The 21,393-nt window shown below is 37.9% G+C and overlaps 1 protein-coding gene across 1 annotated transcript; it reads right to left on the reverse strand.

Moving 5' to 3' along the window:
• Positions 1–7,200: 7,200 nt before the first annotated feature.
• On the reverse strand, positions 7,201–17,506 carry rhbg (Rh family B glycoprotein). Its single transcript, XM_016289204.1, has 10 exons — positions 17,209–17,506; positions 14,755–14,941; positions 14,224–14,374; positions 12,604–12,751; positions 12,345–12,511; positions 12,122–12,259; positions 11,909–12,042; positions 11,467–11,588; positions 8,138–8,211; positions 7,201–7,941 (listed from the first exon to the last, which is right to left on the reverse strand). Exons 1-10 carry the CDS (start codon positions 17,396–17,398, stop codon positions 7,867–7,869), a joined length of 1,386 nt encoding a protein of 461 aa, XP_016144690.1. The 5' UTR covers positions 17,399–17,506; the 3' UTR covers positions 7,201–7,866.
• Positions 17,507–21,393: the final 3,887 nt, after the last annotated feature.

The following is a 21,393-nucleotide window of genomic DNA, read 5'->3' on the forward strand; positions in this document are numbered from 1 at the left end:
TTCTTTTTTTTTTTTTTTACAATAGCAACATGCACGTTTTGTTTTAGTTTAAAAGAAACGGCCATGGATTTAAAAGACCACATACAAGTATCCTTGTTGCAGTCCAGCAATGCTGTTTTTCAATTTTAATCATTTAAAAATGTTTTTAATAGCATTTTTATCAGCAGTTTGCAATGTTCCTAGTTACAAATCTCCTTTCATAAATTATTATTTTGCCTTAAAATCATGCTTATACCTGCTGTAGTATATTTCACAATAATCAATATTTGAATTGTCCAATAAAATGTGCTTAATAGAATTCTGCTCGATTTTTGTTTTGTTTTTAACACTAAATGCTTGAATGCACTAGTGCTTGAATGGTACAATAAATTTTGCCTGACAGAACTGTTTTTTATATTTTAAAAATAGCACTAAATATTAATATTAGTTCTTAAATGGCCAGACAAAATTTGCCTGACAATTTATTTGTATTTTTTAAATAACACAAACATTAACACTAGTGCTTGCATGTTCAAATACAATACGACTGAGAATTTTTTTATATATATAAAAAAAAAATACTAAAATTTAACACTGGTCTTTAATTTTGCCTGATAGAAATATTTTTATAGTTAGTACTAAATTTAGCGGCAGCAATATTCCGATCTCACTTTCACGTCTAGTTCCAGACTGACTGACACAAACCCAGTATCTGATGCTCCTGTCAGGACTAGCGAGTTGCACATCCCTTCACAGCAGAGAACAGTGTGGCACAAAGAGTCAGGCTAATGAGGCTTGAGTGGCACTGGCATATACAAAACACTTGGCATCTCTTGGCAAGCATATCCTTCTATCTCTCTGCTTGCCCTCTCAGCTCTCACTCTCTCTTTCTCTCATCATCGCCTTTGCTGGCTCTTTCCGCCAGGCCCATGGTTTCCTGGCAGCGATGCCCGTCTCTGTATGCCATCCTGGGAGGCGTCATATCCCCTCCAGAGAGCTGGCCCCTGCTGCTGATAGAGCCTTTCAGTCCAGAGAATGGGGGCATTGTGAGGAATTGTGGGTCATGGCCGGAGTAGGCGGCAGTTTGCTCATATACAGGCCCCTCACACACTCACACAGGGCGCTTAGAACTGAGAGCCAAAGATAGACATCCAACCTCTCAGCTTTAAAAATGCCTCCTCAGGAAGTAGCTGTGTGAGAAAGTGTGTGTGAGAGAGGTGCATGGCAACACTGGAAGTATGCTTGCAAGTGTTTGTGTGTGTGTTTCCCTTTGACCGCTTAAAAGCTAAAAAGAAACAATTTCACGGCATTGTGGAATGGCGTGTTTGTGTGTGTGATTTGGTGCTTGCAAACATGCGCTCATTGCCTTCATGTCTGTTGGAGAAAGAATTTTTGATTGTGCAGTATTGTTGGAGGTGTGTTTCTTCGAAGGAGTGAAGGAGTGAAGGAGTTTTTTGTCTGGATCTATTCATTTATTAAAATATGTTAATTTTAAATATAATTTTAATAGATGTAAGAAAATGCAATTCATACATATAATGACTTGAATTCACCTTTTCTAATACACCTTTTCTATGATTTTCTGATGTAAAATCCAGGCTGTAAAATGTCATGTGGTGTGACACCCAAAAAAGTTATGATATTTATGAATGATTAATTTATTATATGTAACAAAATAAATTTTTACTTGAACATATGTATAACTTACTACTTGCATGCATACATAGGTTTGTACTATATTTAAATCAGAGACCAAGGCATGTATCTGTAGATAGTGTTTAGTATAGCAACTAAACATCGGTGAAGCTCAGTCAGGTACTGTAGACAACCAAGCCCCAGCTCCGTCTCAAAGCTCACTCAGCTCCACCTAGTGGCTTGAATAGGCCACATAATCATTCAGCTATTCACTGAATTTCACACTAGCATCCTAGGTATACCTCTTACACAGTCTCTCAATGCATAGTGCTCATTTCCCCACCGCTGGCAGCCGGAGTGGCCAGAGGTGTGTTGGCACATGATGTATCCTTCCACAAGCATAGGAGGAGGAAAATAGTAGGCTAGCAGTGTTTTTTTTCCTCGGCTCTGCTCATGCAGCCCATCCACGGACACCCTGCCTCATTAATATGCAGCCACCGGACTCCTTTCTCTCAATGTGCTGCAATAAGACAAAAGAGCATTGTGGAGACACCTCCTGTTTTAATTATGACGAGAAGGTGCGGAGGGGGTGTGAATCGGGGTGTGTGTGAGAGAGAAAAGCATTAATTTGTGTGCAAACGTGTGATTTGCTGGAGTGCAAGTCATTCGTTGTGACATTTTGTGTGTAAAGTGTGTATATTTGTGTTTTTGTATGGGGTTTTAAAGGTAGTGTAGGCTATTTCTCTCTCTCTCTCTCTCTCTCTCTCTCTCTCTGTGTGTGTGTGTGTGTGTGTGTGTGGTGCAGCTGCAAGTCTGTTGTGGCTTGTTGCCATCATGCAAATTGGCATCTGATAAAACAGCATTGACTGAATTTGCTTAAGGGATGTAGAGGGAAGGAGTAAATAGGAGAGAATTAGTTCTTGTTGCAAAACCCATACAACCACACAGCATTTCTCACTCTCTCTCTCTCTCTCTCTCTCTCTCTCTTTGTCTTTTTCCCTCCATACCCAATGAATCATCCCCAAATGAATAAAACAAAATCTTCTTTGAACCTGAAATAGCTTTTCCTTTCTTTCTCTTTTTATTTCTTGGGAAAATATGTGTGTTTGATGACTGACACTAAACTTTGATAATCTAACATTCCATGAGCTCTTGATAGACCCACACCGTGGTTAGAGAATGATATTTCTATTTACATTTCTATTTCTATTTTTCTGTTTATATTTATTAGGTTGCCTGTGACTGAGAAGTGTATATTGGCACAATGTTGATGATAACTGTTTTATTAGTAGTATTTGTTCTATTATATGTCAGCTGATACTGGACATTTAATAAGTTCAGACTTGTTTCTGTTTGTGATTTAAATCACCATCTAGCACAAATTTAAAATGGTTGTTATTTAAAATATTAAGTGTAATAGCCAAGAGTGTAGTGTTGTATGTATATATGAATATTTTTAATATATAATATTTATAATAATAAAAATATTTTTAAATTATATATATATATATATATATATATATACATCAATAGTGGTGCATCCCTAGTTTCATTAATTTGATAAAGGGATATTTTGCATTTTTGAGTGTGTAAAGGGTATTTAAAAGAGTAAAATCAACAAGTAAATGATCATCAAAATTTGGAGTCCACTGTAAACAACTGTAATGTGTACAAATCTTTGAAATAAAATTTCTGCTTTGATAGTAACCCACTCCATCAGTTGAGCCAGATAGAGCCCCTCCACTGTCACGTCCTCATTCAACAGCACCAACTCAATTAAGACTCAATGATGGCTTCACCCCACTTGACCCATACTGACCTCTGACCTCAAGGTTCACACCTCCCACAATGTCAAGCATGCGTGTGGATGTGCTTGGCCAAGGAGGGGGGATCGCGAGGGGGTCGCTAAAGGGCTTTTGTCCCCTCTGTGTCCGGCCACCCTCTCTCGCTAAAGTATGCTGTCAGTGCTTTTGTTATATTCCTTTGAATGTAATGGGCCCCAAGGGAGGGCTTGTGAAAGCAAAAATCCCTTAATCACCACACAGATATGAGTTTAAAGTCAGTTTTGTGGGATTGAAGATATCCAGCTAGTTTTTTTTATTTTTATGTATTTATAATTTTTTCATCTGAGTTGTGAAGATGTTTTGACGCCGTTTTGGCTTTTAATGATCAAAATCACCGTTGGTCACCTGTCAAGTTGGTATTTTATTTCTCATGACTTGTTCATTTTGTTCTTGCTGTGCTCTCCACTTAATGAATCTCTTGAACTTTGCTGCCCTTGGCGGAAGCAGGTGTGAGCTCCACTGTTACGATATTAGTCTGATTCTCTTGTGCTCTGTTCCATTCAGATCCAAACACCTTTACTAGCCAAAGTGAAGTATATGGGAAACTCACATAAGCACCAATTTCTACTGACAGGAGACTTCCTGACCACGACGGGCTTTGTTAATGCTCATAGGGTGAGATTTTAGCACTTTTATTGTTCTTATATATTGTAAACTATACAATCAAATAGAATCACTCAAAAGTTAAGAATAAAACTTTTCAAAATTAAAAAAAAAGTCAAAATGACATGTTACACTGGTAAAACTAATTTTAAGGGATGCATTCTTACATTCTTAACCCTTTTGCTGTGATGAAAATCCTTGAACTATTTTGGTGTTTTTAAATATTGCTTGTAAACCTCCCATTATGCCAGGGGTGGCGAACGTCGGTCCTGGAGAGCCGCAGCCCAGCAGAGTTTTGCTTCAACCCTAATCAAACACACCTGAACAAGCTAATCAAGGTCTGAAGGGTTACAAGAACGCTACAGGCAGGTGAGTTTTAATTAGGGTTGGAGCTGTACTCTGCAGGGCTGCGGCTCTTCAGGACCGGAGTTCGCCACTGCTGCATTATGCTATATTGTTACCAAATATTGGATTTGATCTTTTTATCAACTTGTTTTCATTTTATTAGCACAGGTTTTGTATTTCTTTGGATTGATCTGAGCTTGAGCGAAAAGCGTTATTTGTGGATAATTTTGGCAATGTTCACCAAAAACTGAGGTGCATAAGCTCAGATCAGCGAGGCCAACGATCAATCAGTTCAAAAAAGAAATACAAAAACCGTGCTAATTGAAAGAAAACAACTTGATAAAAACACTGAATTCAATATTTTATTATAATAAAGCACAACAAGAAATTTAGAAGGATTTTTTGTAGGCTGGTCATTACTATGTAACAAGGTGGGCAGACATTTCCCAAAAACACAAAAATTATATTTTGGGGGAACTTGATAAATCCTATGTGAGCAAAGTCAGTCAGTTTTAATCCAATGCCATAACATTAATTAGCATTTTTAGAAAAAATAAATCTGGGTCAAAATGACTGGAACACAACATGAGGATTAAAAAGGTAATTTTTTTGGCATCTGAGTTTCCATGAAGAACCTTTATCATCAATGTAACCATGTAACCTTTCCATTGTGCAAAAGGCTCTTTATAGTGGAAAAAGGAAACACTGTTCACTGAAAGGTCAGGAATTCAAAAATGGTTATTCTATGGCATCACTGCAAAAAATAAACAAACAAACAAAAAACACATTTGGAACCTAAATAATTATAGCTCCTTTAGATAACATAGAATAGAATAGAATAGAATAGAATAGAATACAGTGCACCTTGGGACATACTGACACATCCTCAATTAGCCAAAGTTCTGCTGTCTTCATATTTCAAATAAATATATGCAAGGTAGTGTCATTGTATTTGTAATCCACTCTCTCTATTTTTCTCGTTGTGCTGTTTGTGTGAGCACTGATCAGAGGGAGGCCTGCAGTTGAAAGGGTCCATGGCCCCTGAGCACAGCCTGCCTGTAATCCTGTTAATGTGAGCTAAAGAGAGGCACTCTCCCCATACAGACAGGCTTTCAGAGAGCACACAGGACTTTTCCCTCAGCACACACTCCCACTGACCCACTTAGAGTCCTTCTTATGGGGGGAAAATGGATATACATTTGGAACCTAAATAATTATAGCTCCTTTAGATAACATAGAATAGAATAGAATAGAATAGAATAGAATAGAATACAGTGCACCTTGTACCTGGACATACTGACACATCCTCAATTAGCCAAAGTTCTGCTGTCTTCATATTTCAAATAAATATATGCAAGGTAGTGTCATTGTATTTGTAATCCACTCTCTCTATTTTTCTCGTTGTGCTGTTTGTGTGAGCACTGATCAGAGGGAGGCCTGCAGTTGAAAGGGTCCATGGCCCCTGAGCACAGCCTGCCTGTAATCCTGTTAATGTGAGCTAAAGAGAGGCACTCTCCCCATACAGACAGGCTTTCAGAGAGCACACAGGACTTTTCCCTCAGCACACACTCCCACTGACCCACTTAGAGTCCTTCTTATGGGGGGAAAATGGATAAACATCAGAGGAATTGGTCATTCCTGATTCAGGTCTATTACTAAAAGGTAAATGCCAAATGGGGGGGAACCAATTCCTAATAATCTAGAAAAATGTTCTTGAGGTCATTTAGATTTTATGTAACTATAATGCATTGCTCTCAGAACACTGCAGGGAGGTAAGAACCTAATAAGAACATATATGGAATGTTATGGTTATTTTAAGGTTTTATAAACAAGAATTTTAAAAAATCCATAAACTAAAATTAGTGTGCTAAAATGATCTTGATTGGCTCTAGGTTTAAAAAAACAAACAAAAAAACAACAGAATTTTTGGACTACAACACAACAGTTGGTCAAAGTCTATCACGTGAACTTCAATCGCCAGCGCAATTTCTTTATGAAACCCTTAAAGCTCCATTTCAAACAAAACACACAAACATATCAAGTATGTAAATACCCTATTACGTGCAGTTAGTATTCTTCATTTTTGCTGATTATAAAGCGCAATTAAGCACTTCAGCATTAGCGCCTATTCACATCCCAGCTGTCCACCTGTCTGAGGCCTGGGAAAAGACCTTGGCGCTGGTTCACGCCGCGGCGCTGTCTCTGTAAAACACTCACTGCACGAATGAAAAGGGGCGTAGAGCTGCTCCTCGCACAGCCCGCGAGCTCCAGGCGCTCCTAATAACGTGCTATCAAAATAAGACCCCCACTTTCTCTTCTCCGTTTGATCCTAGAAAGTGAAACTGTGCTAATAACGCGACGGAGACCATCTGGACTCTTCGTTAACCCTTTCCCCAGTGATTGTTGGCGCCATTAAGTATCCTTGAATTAAACGGCGCCTTCACTAGGAATCAGCGAGATTCGTTGTTTATTGTCGAGCTGAATAAACTGTAGAATTCACGCCCGCGTGACTGACAAAATCACTTAGCATGCGTTCTGAAAAAAGAAGAGGAAAAAAACACATTCCCATTTCCAAAAATAAACAGTGCATTTCTCTCAAACACCTTCAAAGGATTAATGAAATAACAATGACTTTCCAGCAATATAAATCCAAACAATTTATTTAAATGTCACTCCATACAAATGCAGGTTATGCCGGGTAGAAATAATCCTTGTAAAGAATTTTTTTCTTCTTTAAACCAGATAAACATGTAACTATAACATTTAAAATCTTAAATCAATCCAAATATTTTTCCCTCCAATTTTAGTAGTCATTAAAACATGTTCATCAATGTCCCAGTATGTATTTAATCTGTGAAACAAATAATCCATATAAAAATCTCAGATAGAATGTGTGCTCATAGGAAACGTTTTCGAAAACCTGTAAATCACAGAGAGTTTTATGTTGTAGACATTCAATTCCAACTGTTCAGGATTCACAAATTTCATATTCAATTTTAGGGAAATAAAAAAATATACCAAGTGAATACAAAATATTTTTCCATACATCCCACAACAGATTCCCATTGTTCTTGCAAAAATATTCAAAATAAAGAGAAAGCATAAACCAGTATTTTGCAGTTAAATTACAAATATTTCTAGAAGCTAATCATGAGAATAATCTTGTCTTCTGTCACGGCGCTGTTGAACCATTGACAGCTCTGCGTCACCATCTAGTGGTGTTATAAGGAATCACAGGTTGGTTGACTCAGTTGTACATTCTCAATATTCCTCAGGTAAACTGGGCTAATAATTGTATATAATAACATATAATAATATTAACATTAATGGAACAAAGTTTACCATTTTATTTTAAGAGTGTAAGTAAAATAAATGGCACCTGCAGCGAACTTCACAGGTGACAGGTCTTGTGCAGGTTTATGTAGTAATGAAGAAATGCAAACAGGTGAATGCAGGTAATTTAGCTGTTGAGTTTTTCCATTTCGTTTGGTGTGGCCACTTCGTTAAGCTCATGACCTTCCTCCTCCCCTGGTACCTGAAACACATTCACATTTCCTAATAGCACATGACTAGACTGAGTGTATGAATCCCATGATTCATTACTGCACATTAGGCAATAATGCCTAATAATTACACTGTCAAAGACAGTCAAGGAATCTTTGGCTGAAACAGGCTTATGGAATTCAGCATAAACTCTAAATGCAATAAAAATGATATTGAAAAGTCTTTACCTCCCAGTAGAGTCCATCCTCAAAGCAGTGAGTATCTGGAGGAGCACCGTAGATGGGCAGCTTCAGAATGAACCCTGAGAAAAACACGACGCATGAACAATCTAGAGTTGTCATGATGATCAAATTTTGGTTGATGATTAATTGTAACTGTAATATAAGAATTCAAGTTGGAGTTATACAATAAAAATGTATGATTTTCTTTAAAGCTTTGTAAACAATCACTGAGCATTACCCTTACGAAAATTAACCATGGTTTTTTTGGCGTATTGATTACCATTTGTATAACCACAGTTTTATTACAAATACCATGGTTAAACTATGGTTAGTGTAGTTCATTTTTGGTTACCATGGTTTAACTATAGTAAGCATGGTTTTTTGGTTTTATTTGTAGAAAAAACATGGTTAATTTTTGTAATTGTAGGGGTGTAACGGTACACAGAAGTCACGGTTCAGTACATACCTCGGTTTAGGGGTCACGGTTTGATATGAGTTTGGTACAACAGGAAATGTATTTTTTCATTTATTTTGAACAGACAGTAGTGCTACATTTATGTAGCATGAGCAGTTTATTTTTTATTTGAATTAGATTGTTTAATTTCAAGATTTAAAGCAAAAACAGAATGGTCTAACTCCAACTTTGTGAAATTATGCTACATCAGACAACTGCACAAAACAAAAACAGCAGACTGACTGAATGAAAATGCACATTTATTCTCTGACAGCAGGTGGGCTTATGGAACAGCAGCGATATACTGTTTCCTTGGTTACCGCTGTAAACAAAGCAGCTGCACTTATAAACACCAATTTAAAGGGGTCATATGATGCGATTTCAATTTTTCCTTTCTCTTTGGAGTGTTACAAGCTCTTGGTGCATAAAGAAGATCTGTAAAGTTGCAAAGACTAAAGTCTCAAATCCAAAGAGATCAACCACGCCTACCTAAAACGGCTCATTCTAACACGCCCCCACATGTCTACGTCACGATGTGGGAAGATTTGCATAACGCCACCCAAATGTTCACGCAAAGAAAGAAGGCGTAACTTTTATTCTCGCTATAGTATTGTTGTTTCCACCGCCATGTTATGAAGGTGCTGTGTGTTTCGTTGTGAAAGCGAAACTACTTTGTTTGGTCTTCCAAAAGAGGACAATATCCGCTTTGTCATGCCTAGAGCTGATCCGCGCTGTTCGCTGAGGAAATACATCAACTTCGCGCTGTGGATCGCCGGATTGGCTTTTACTGTGGACGAAGCGGAGTCCAGCCCTGGGACGTCACATGTGGTTACCGCAAGCCCGCCGGCCACTCCTTCGTCGAATCCGCCGGCCGCGCCGTTCTCAAGCTCGCCGGCTGTTCCTCACTCTAGCCCGCCGTGTGTGACGCTGTGTGTTTCGTTGTGAAAGCTTTGTAAAATGAGCTTTGACCGATGAGCTTTGTAAAAATCGAAAGGCGGGGCATAGAGGAAAAACAATAATGTACAGAATGTGGAAAATAATGTGTTTTTTGAAACTTAAACCACATAAACACATTTTATTACACCAAATATACCAAATAATGTTCTTTTTAGCAACATCATATGACCCCTTTAATGTCCATATACTATGGGGCTGTTGAATGATTGAATCTGATTGGCTGATGAACGTTCGAAGGTGTGCAAAAAGTAGTTTCAGGCAGGTCTTGACCACATGCCCTTATCACTTCGCCAACTGATTTCAGTTATTTCAAAGGTCCTTACAGCCTACAACAGCAAAAGAACTAAAACCCACAAAAACACTGACCAAGCAAATAAATATAGTAAACAACTAGATAAAAACGCCAAATTATATTTATGTTTTTATTATGTACAGAAAGCATTCTCTTTCTCCCACTCTCTCCCATACAAACCCACACATATACAGTACTGACACGCAAAAACACATGCACAGAAACGTGTTCAGTAAAATAGTTCAGCAACTTAAAAGCTACCTGTCCTTTCTTACTAGTGAGGTAATATGGTGCTGTTATTGAAGCAGATGAACTGTTACAATTTAGCTATTAGTAGAGACGCTGCTGTCGAACACTGTTGAGAGACGCACAGACTCAGGTAATTCACACACACTTAGGCCCAATCCCAATTCTATTTTATACCCCTACCCCTACCCCTCCAACCAAAAGAGAATTGAGACACCCCTTCACGTGAACGCGCGAAACGGAGGGGTAGAGGAAATGGAAAGGGTAAGGGCTAAGGGGTAGAATTGGGATTGGGCTTTAATCTCTCCACACAAATTACATTTTGGTAAATGATTGCAACACAGTTTGTGTGCAGTTCCAGAATAGAGATCAGCCAAAATAAAACTAAAAAAACAAATGTTTCCGATTTATGGCTGGTCGACCAGTTTATCTCTAGAACCTGAAACTTTCCCACACTGATTTAAAACAAGCAGGTGGTTCTTGGAGCCCTTGCGTGCCATTTGAACTCGCCGTTCTTGGGTGCTTCTCATTTCTTATTTGTGCATCCTAGTTTCCTTTCCTCACTTCCTTTCCTTTCTGTGTACCCTCGTTCATGACTCTTAAGGAAGCGTCCTCGCTTCTTGTTCCTCGCGTCCTCACGGTCCAATTAGAGAATTGAGATGCCCTTCAAGATAGCTGAGTTAGATCAGTTTTCGGGTCACATGCTGGAGGACGGAGAAGCGAGGAAACGAGGAAGCATCAATTTCAGTATTGAGAAACACCCCTTGTTATGGGTTAATGCGTAGATCGTCTCTTCTTCTGCTCTTTCCTGTTGTGACAGTTAGTGTTGCATTACTGTGCACACCCCCTTTTGGATTGATCGGCTATGACTGACTGTATTCGTTGTCTGACCGCATGACTCGAACCGTGACGTCCGTACCGTGATGGTTCAGGACGAGTACATGTACCGTTTCACCCCTAATATGCAGAGACTGAATGTCATTTATTACAAAATATTTATATTTTCTGTTTTTGCTACTCAGTGTTTTTAGTATATGTTTAGTCTGTGTTCCATACAGTGATTATTATTGTTGTTGTCGTTGTTGTTGTGAATATTACAATATTATTATGCAATAATAATATATGTCTGTACTAAGTTGATGATGAAATGAAAATATTTGCCATTTTGCAATTAATAAAACATTAAGCTCTATGCATTTTGCCTTGTTTATGTTTTCAGTGTGTGGCGCAAATGTGTGTTTCGTAACTTTTGCATATTTACTTCAAATTCTCTCATTTGAATGGCACAGTATGATAACAGTGGTAAACTTAAAATAGTTCAGATCAGATCAAACGATTGGCCTAGTGGAAGCATGCACTCACTGAACTTTCCAACTGTACACCCACCTGTAACTAGACCACCAAACAGAGCCATTCCTAGTGTGACAGCCAGGGAAATAGCCTGAAATCCACCCCTAGATTGAGGGTTCCATTTCCCAGTTTCAGCATCAGCGAAAACTCTTTGCAATCTGTGTAAGATGGGAAACAGAGGCACATATGTGACAGTTCTCACACAGAATTAGTTCTGCAATATTTTTAGCCATAACACACAAGTATGCAAAACAAAGCAAAAATATTAACCTTATTAAATAACAATAATTAACATATTAAATATGAATACAATTATAACCATCATAAAAATAATAAAGTGTAAACTGCATATTGTTCCTAAGCAATTAAAATAAAGACAATGTTGTGTGACAGATGTATTCATGGACTAAATCAATAACAAATAATCACAAATAATTAATTATGCAAATAATTACATATATATTAACTACTGACTTACCCATGTCCATATACACCTGGAGATGCCAGGGCAGAGGTGACGGCACCCACCACAGCTCCCAGAACCCCTGGCATTCCATGCAGGTTATGAATGCCACAAGTGTCTTGGATCTTCAGTTTTGATTCCAAAACGGGCTAAAACAGCAACAAGCGTGATACGGAGGCTTCTTGTGGATGTTCATAGTTATGTGTCAAAGAAGTGTGTGCTACTAACCGTGAGGTATTTGTATCCCAGTACTGAAATAGTTCCAGCTAGGAATCCCACAATCATAGAGCCAAACGGAGTCAGCATCATCTCTCCAGCTGTTCCCACAGCAACACCACCAGCCAGTGCGGCATTCTGAATGTGCACCTGAAAAAGACAGAGGCTTGTATGAGGGTTTGTAATGTTGAAGTTTGTAACATAATATCAAAGATGGCCACAAAGGGATACTCACCATGTCCAATTTGCCTTCTGGGTTGACTAGGGCAGAGAAAGCGAATGTAGCCAGTGTGCAGGCGGCCAGAGAGTAGTAAGTGTTCAGGGCGGTTCTGTGCTGGGGGTCCCCGTAATTTGTAATGGCTGAGTTGAAACTGGGCCAGAACATCCACAGATAGATGGTACCTGAGCAGAACCAAAGTTTTAGAGGATCAAAGACTTTTAGATGACTACAGGCTAGAACATTTTTAGGTATGTAAGTTATTCAAGTGACTCACCGATCATAGCAAAGAGATCAGAGTGGTAGACAGACGAGTTTCTGTGTTTGCTCTTATCAAGGTTTGGCCTGTACAGGACACGGGTCACCATTAGGCCGAAGTATGCACCAAATGTATGAATGGTCATGGATCCTCCAGCATCATTGGCCTATAGATACCATTGGCATTTAAATTTTTACTGTTATGATAACACTCATAAATGTTTGAATACAAATATGTAAATAGTTTTTGAACTCTTTCTGCAAACTTCAGCTTATTTGTATTAGTTTCCTCTGTGGATATTTAAAGGGGTCATGAATTGAGAAATCAACTTGAGCTTTTGATATATAAGAGGCCATCGTACTAAAATAATATCCTGTAAGTTTCAGAACTGAAAACGTCCTTGTTACTGAAATAAAAGCTTTTATTGACACCAGGCCCAGCGAATGCCAGATCCTGGAATGTGTCTACCTATGACGTTATAGATAGGTTAAACACCGCCTCCACAGAAGAATATCAACGCCTAATTATGTAGCCCCACCCACTGATTAGCACATGACATAGTAGGGAAATAATGTTAGTGGTGCTAAACCAGATCAAGCAATAAACATGCCATTGAAGATCGCAAAATATTGTGCAGTGCCTGGTTGTGGAAGAACACAGTCGCTGCATAACCTTCCTTCGGATTCAAATATTAGGAATGTGTGGCTGAACTTTATTTTTAATGAAGTTTCAGCTCACGTGAGTAAAACATTGAGCTTTTGTTCGCTTCATTTCACCGCGGATTCCTTTGTAAACAAGACACAGGTCGACACTGGATTTGCAGAGAGGCTGAGATTAAAAAACAATGCTGTGCCGTCTATATTGGATCCGACAGGAATGGCGCAGCACACTTATATGAGTAAAAAATATTTGTATTATCATGTCACTATCGCTTTGTTAGAGATCACTTGATATGTCCTAATTATGTGTACGTGTCTAACAAAAATCACAGAAGGCTCCAACTATGAAGGACATAGCTTGTCAAACAGACACAGAGAAAGTTGGTTTACTATGCAAAACTGTTATCCAATCATAGCAGTGGACATTTACTTCTAAGTCTTCAATGCGGCATGCCCAAAAAAACTGAGCGTTTCTCGAGCCGGCCTCAAAACCAGGGTAGAAAATTACTACTACTATTTGATTATTGATTTTATTACTATAAAAATTACTACTTATTGATTTTGATGTTTTTGAATGTAAAAACCACACAAACATCATAAGTGGACCTCAGACAACAGTATAAAATAATAAAAAAGCCAGTTCATGAACCCTTTAAATGTAAAGTAAATGTGAAGTACTCAAATGTAATCTAGTCTTTATTATGCATGTAGGAAATTTTAGAAGCTCATAATATATTGGTACCATTTCATTTATTAGCCACGATTAGAGATTATTAAAATTTCTTGTATCAGACAAAATTGGATATTCAATTGTGCAAGCTCTATTTTTACATTTAGATCACCTTTTTTTTTTTTTTTTTTGTTGAAAATTAAGTTATGTGAAAATCTAATTTAGTAACAATTTGCAAAATCTTAAAATTCCAATGACCTTTTTTCTGGTGCTTTTGTAGATAACACAGAATAGTGTGTTCACACTTACCCCAAGCATAGAAAGCAGGATGAACTCGTTGACGGCGAACAATGTCACCTCAAAAATAGCCATTACAAGTAGCTGCACAGGACTGGTCTTCCCCAAAACGGCGCCAAAAGAGATCAGAACAGAACCAGTGCAGAAGTCTGCATTTATCATGCTGCAGAACAAACATATTCACAGTGAGTAATTATAAATACAGTTGTGCATGTGCCTGTGAGTCAGGGGCTGCACAGTCCACTTGGTGGCGCTGTGTTCAGCTGCAATTCACTTTACACACAAGGCCACAGCAGCAGCAAATGTAAAGCCTCACCTAATACTTACACAAACACACAAATACATAATTTTATCTGTCCTTTTTTCATTAATTACCTTTTACTGGAGTGATTAGACTGTTGTAGCCAATTCTTTTCTTTGATAACAAATCTTTATTAGCCACTACTGCTGGCCTTTAGACATCACCAGTCTCTTTAAAATCCAAATGACTGAATGTAGGAAACAGAAATGTATGAAGTCTGATATGTGTGGTTCAGGTTTTACCTAGTCACGCCAACATGGATCTTGCCATGGTGCATGCCGTGGACAAAGCCCTGCATAAGTGTGGCCCACTGTAGGGAAAAGGCTGCGATGAGGAAGTTAAATCCGACACTACTGAATCCATAACGCTGCAGAAACGTCATTAGGAATCCGAAGCCCACGAAGATCATGACATGAACATCCTGGAAACCTAAAACACACAGTCAGTTAGCTGTTTTCCTATTCTTCTCTCTCACATTCCCATAGTTTTACATTTTAATAGTAATTTCATAAACTGTAACTGCTCACTGATATGCGTGTAAACACATACGGAAAGATATTTTTCAAGACACGGGTACTTAGCAGCACCATTCAGGGCCAATTTTACACTATGGGTACACTGAACCCAACATTAACCCGTGTTCATCTCTGTGTAGAGCCATTCATTCACCCATTTCATTTCTTTTGACACAATTACACTTTTGCCAAGCAACTAGCCATTGACCTGGGCACCAATGAGGATGGCATAGCCTCTGTGGGCAACTGTCCTTCATACCTCTCACACTCACTCTTCTTTGGCACCCTATAAATAAGTCTATGAGCTCTATGTGTAAGCTGAGTTTATTGTAGGACAAATAAGTCTTAAAATGGATAGTTAACTAGTTAACCCAAAATGATATTAATGTCTCTCCAAACCTGTATGTATTTATTTCTTTTTTTTATCTCTTAGTTTTTTTTTATGGTCCATACAATAAAAATGGGGTCCAAAGTGACTTTCACGGTGTGGACAAAATATCTTCTTTTGCATTCAAAGGAAGAAATAAAGTTATATAGGTTTGAAACAACATTATGGTGAGTACGTGATTCATGAATCATAAATCATTTATGGGTGAACTACCCCTTTAATGAAACCAATAAGTGCACTGTGAAGCAATGCATTTGCATCCTTACAAAGCAGACAACCTAAACAGTGATCTGCAGAGACCTGTCAAATAATTACAAAACATTATAATTGATTGTATTTGAACACATAATATACAAAAATGGGATTCGTCAATCGTCGTATACCCCTGAATGCAGCTTTTTCTCGTCACAGCTGTTGTGTATGTGTCCTGCTGTTGAGCAGTGGCAATCAAAACAGATGCGACCACACCCATAAAGGTGAAGATGCATATTGTTGAAGATTAGTGACTAAATACTGTACAGACAAGATGTTTTTTACAAGACCAGTGTTTCCCACACATGGATTTTACTTGGGCGGCCCACCCAATTAAAGTCTATGAATAGCGCACATTTATGCCAAGCGATTGCTTATGAACTCGAGTTAATGAATTATGAAAATGTCTACTTTATGACCTTTATATTTTATGTTTTAGACAGTTGTAAGAATGCATATGTTCTCTCTCATCTGAAGGATCAGCCTGCAATAATATATACATTTCAAAATAAGAGTCCCGGGGTATTTCTGGCTTGTTTATAATTAAAAGTCACACACGTTACGTTTTTTTTTCTTTCTGGGCATTATTGGTATTTTGGTTACACAATAAATTGTATTTGATATAATTTCCATTTAATTCATAGTAAACTATTGTAGTTTCTGGCTGGGATGCTTCCCCACAGGAAGAAAAGTCAAAGAACATTATTTGACACATATTACTCAATATATAGGTTTTACTAGTATCATTAAAATCTATGTCCCATTCCCTGAGAGAGACACTATATGATAAAGCAAGGAGAACTCTACCATTTAAATGCTGTCATTTTGCATTATTTACAATGAATAATAATTTATAATGAGTATTTAATTAAATGTAATAGTAGCCTATGTAATTAAAAATATTGTTAAAAATCACATTATTTGTTACTTGTCACATGTAGAAGACCATTTTTGTGCCGTGGGTAATAGGAGGATTTTCAAACCTGATAAGTGAAGTCTGTGAAATCTGTCATGATTTATGTGAGTCACATGTAGGTGTGTCCTGGGCTTGCAGTGCAGACACAATAATGGAATGCAGTAAATTTAATGTGCGTCGCACAAGTCTGGTGCTGAGGGTAAGTTTAGTGCAAGATTAAAGGGCGAGACAGTTTTAGTAAAGCGAGGTGGGTGGGAAATTCAATTACGGTTTAAATTTGATGACAATTGCACAAAACAAGCAATAAGTCAAGCTTTTAAAGACAACAAATTCTGAATGAAATGTAAACATGCTTCACTTAAACCAGTCAGACCACTCAAACACAAGTTACACAGTTTAGCCCAATGCTCATCTGCAGTTCAACCAATCAAACACATTCTTCGGTTATCAAGTTAAAAGGCACCACATGTGTGTTTCTACTGGCACAAGCTTTATAGATCCATATTCTTTTTTTAATAATTACCCAACTGCATGATCATTATAGTTATATATCTTAATATGTTCTCAACAATGAGAATTGAATATAAAACCCAGCCCTATTTTTTCAATTAAAAGTGTCACTTACTGGGATAACGATAGTAGAACTCATTCTCATAATCATCTCTAGTAGCACTATGGCTTTTGTTTGCATTCCACATCTTGGCATGTGTGTCATCGTTATACTCCACCAGCGCTCCAAAGAGGATGATGAGGATGACTTCCAAGATGATGCATAACAGCGGCAGCCGTAGCCTCATGTTAGTAGACTCAGCCATGGTGCTTCCCCTTTGCTCACTCTCTTTCCCCTTTTCCCCCAGAGGTTTCTGGAGCAGGGCACAGGCTCTGATGGGTCTGGAGGCAGAGTGCAAGAGAACATTAGCTCACACAAGTCTTTTTATTGTTAGTTTGGCCACTTGATGATCTTGGTAACGCCCACCTGCTCTCTCAAGTCTGCTGATTTGGAGCAGTTCTGAACTCCTCCCTCACCTTTTTGCTCATGAGGTGCACGAGGAGTATATTTTGGGCCAATGAGAATATTCAAGTAAAATGTGAGCAATGCTATTATAACAGAGCGATTTTTTTAACAGAAAGATCAAAGAGATCGCAAAAGATTTGTGTGGAAAGGTGAAAAATGAATTTCTGGATTTTTCACTGGATATGGGAGGCATTAAGTGGCTAAGTGTAAATGGGTTCAGTGTATTGAGGCCAATAATGATCACTAGTGTGCCATTAATATTGCCAGTGTGGGATGTAAATAGAAGTCAAAGGTGAGGCATGCCTCATATTTGAACATGGTGGCATATGTTTTATCCACATTTAAAGCAGTTAAACCTAACAATTACAAATACACATTTTTTCCCCCACAATAACTTTTTTCCCCAGGATTCACTTTCAAACACATTCCACAACCAACACATACATTTTGAATTGACAAGGACATGAACTCAAAACCTTCAGTATTGGTACTGATTGATGAATAGTATCTGTCTTTGTGACAGGTGGCATTTCAGCTAGAGACTGAATATGAAACTGCAAGTGATGTAATGACCTGAACTGTTTGCCTCAGATATACAATGAAAAACTGCTTTACAATTCAACTCTCATATATATATATATACACAGTGGTGTGAAAAAGTGTTGGCCCCCTTCCTGTTTTTTTTTATTTTTTGCATATTTGTCACACTTAAAATTCAGATCATCAAACAATTTTAATATTACACAAAGATAATGCAAGTAAATACAAAATGCAGTTTTTAAATGATTATTTATTTTATTAAGGGAAAAAAGCTGTCCAAACCTGCCTTGCCCTATGTGAAAAAGTAATTGCCCCCTAAATCTAATAACTGGTTGTGCCACACTTTGCAGCAACAACTGCAATCAAGTGTTTGCGATAACTGGCAATGAGTCTTTCACATCGCTGTGGAGGAATTTTGGCCCACTCTTCTTTGCAGAATTGTTTTAATTCAGCCACATTGGAGGATTTTCGAGCATGAATGGACTGTTTAAGCATCTCAATCGGATTTAAGTCCGGACTTTGATTTGGCCACTCCAAAACCTTAATTTAGTTTTTCTTGAGCCATTCAGAGGTGGACTTGCTGGTGTGTTTGGGATCATTGTCCAGCTGCATAACCCAAGTGCGCTTGAGCTTGAGGTCACAAACTGACGGCCGGACATTCTCCTTCAGGATTTTCTGATAGAGTGCAGAATTCATGATTCCATCATTTGGCTGGCCGGCAACTCCTGGGAAGGTTCACCATTGTTCCAAGTTTTCTCAATTTGTGGATAATGGCTCTGACCATGGTTCGCTGGAGTCCCAAAGCCTTAGAAATGGCTTTATAATCCTTTCCAGACTGATACATGTCAACTGTTTTGATTCTCATCTGTTCTTGAATTTCTTTAGATCGCGGCATGATGTGTTGCTCTTTAAGCATGCTTCACTTTGTCAGACAGGTTCTATTTAAGTGATTTCTTGATTCAACAGGTCTGGCAGTAATCAGGCCTGGGTGTGGCTAGTGAAATTTAACTAAGCTTTCTAAAATAATGTGGTTTATTGCAGTTCTTTCATGATTTAACAGGAGGGGGCAATTCATTTTTCACGTAGGGCCACGTAAGTTTGGACAGCTTTTTCCCCTTAATAAATGAAATCATCATTTAAAAACTGCATTTTGTATTTACTTGCATTATCTTTGTGTAATATAATTTGTTTGATGATCTGAAACATTAAAGTGTGACAAACATGCAAAAAAATAAGAAATCAGGAAGGGGGCCAACACTTTTTCACACCACTGTATATATCCACTCACACACAAAAGTTTGGGTTGGTAAGATTTTTAATGTTTTTGAAAGAAGTCTCCCATATATTTTGGATCAAAAATAAAGTAAAAATGGTTATATTGGGAAATATTATTACAATTTAAATTAAGTTTATATATTTTTTTTAATGTAATTTATTCCTGTGATTAAGTTTCACCAGCCATTACTCCAGTCTTCAGTGTCATGTAATCCTTCAGAAATCATTCTAATATTCTGGCCCCAATCTTTTGAATGGTAGTGTCTATATATATTAAATAATAGTGCAAAAATATTAGTAAGCGTACATGTGTGTAGGCAGGAGTAACACTAGAAAATGTAACATGGCATTGTCGAATCCAGCAAACATCCCACTGGCTGGTTTAAACTGTTTCTAAATTCACAGGAATCATTTACACTGTGATGTTTATACAATACCGTTGATAAAGGCCTACAAAGGAAATCTACAAATCCAGCACTCTGGCTGACAAGGGCAAATTAAAGGAAACCATACAAAAAAAGAGGGTTTAATCCCTCCTTGCACTCTTGTGGCTGAAGTATGATAAGAGGATGAGAAGTAATTCTACACGCTTTGGAAACAAAATAAACGAACAAGAAACTTTTGAGTGTTACCTTTTTGTGTGAATGTGTTACTCCCCAAACCGCCAAACTGACATCATCAGAGAAGGATCATCATTCCAAAAGGGAAGCAAACTTTCATATTTCAACTAAGAATCAAATTTAAATTTTTTTTATTTTTTCTGTGGATTAACTTGCACAGATTAACCACAAAACTAGTAATGTGTGCTAATAAAGAAAATAGGGTCAGTTTTGATTTAATGCGGCCTTTAACAAGCTGACAAAATGTTAAAACAGCTTCACCAAAAATTAACTAAGAACTATTTAGGCACAGCTTTCTGGACTAACCCGAAAGCTACACCCATCAAGTGTCACTTTGACCCTTCTGGTCAACAGTGCTTGACCTTTCACCATCTCTTTCACCTCTGCTTTTATCTATAAGTAGCTGAAGAATGCTGGGTTTACAAACAGCTGTGTTTACAAGTCCTTTCTCAAATCTCACTTTTCCCTTTCAGACTGAAGCCTTGTGAGAACGCTGATATCTCAGGTACCAATGTTTCAAGCTCAGAAAAAGTGTCTTGGATACGTTTGTAGGAAATAATAATATGATAAGTGCACTCTCTCCTGTCTGAAGTGCTTTTAAAGGAGCGAGAAAAAAATAACACGACAAAACCAATCAAAAGAAGCAGTGTAGCTCTCATGAACAGAAGTTTTAACAAGACAAATATTCTCCGTGTGAACCAGCACATTGTACACCAGAAGGAAATTCATGGTGCAGGAAAAATCAAGTCAAACCTGCACTCCCACTAAAGTCTGTCACTGCTTTGGGTGCAAAAGACAAAACTGAACAATTATTGAGTGTTCAAAGAGGTGAACATGGTGGTAAAGGCCTGTAGCTAAATCCGTACAAGATAACGCCACTTCCAAGAGATTCTCTTTGCCATCAACAAAGCTACTGCCCAGTGGGGTCTGTTGAAAGATCTCGAGATCCCGTACTCCAGAATTCCTTTACATGCAGCTACAGGCCCTGGTACACACATACATTCATCATCTGATATTGTACGAGAGAAAACAGTTAACTTAAACTATAACCAGTGAACCGCTAAATGTCTTTCAGAAACTGAATGTATACTTTTATATAACTGGCATGAAGGAACGCCAAGTGTTCTCTTTCTGACAAAGGGGGGGAAAAATAACATTCTATATCCAATGATGAAGAGCTGCAGCAACCATTAAGGAAGCAGACAAAAATGATTGTGTTGCATCATTGCAGTACAATTGTGAAGATCGATTTGAAATGTCTTATTAAAATATTGTTAGTAATCCAATTATTTTAACAGCTACTGATAGGAAGGTCTTTATCCTTAAAAATTACAGAAGTCATATCTGAACCCATTACATT

The sequence above is a fragment of the Sinocyclocheilus grahami genome, unplaced genomic scaffold (assembly GCF_001515645.1).
Source record: "Sinocyclocheilus grahami isolate Dianchi unplaced genomic scaffold, SAMN03320097.WGS_v1.1 scaffold242.1, whole genome shotgun sequence".
NCBI lineage: Eukaryota > Metazoa > Chordata > Actinopteri > Cypriniformes > Cyprinidae > Sinocyclocheilus > Sinocyclocheilus grahami.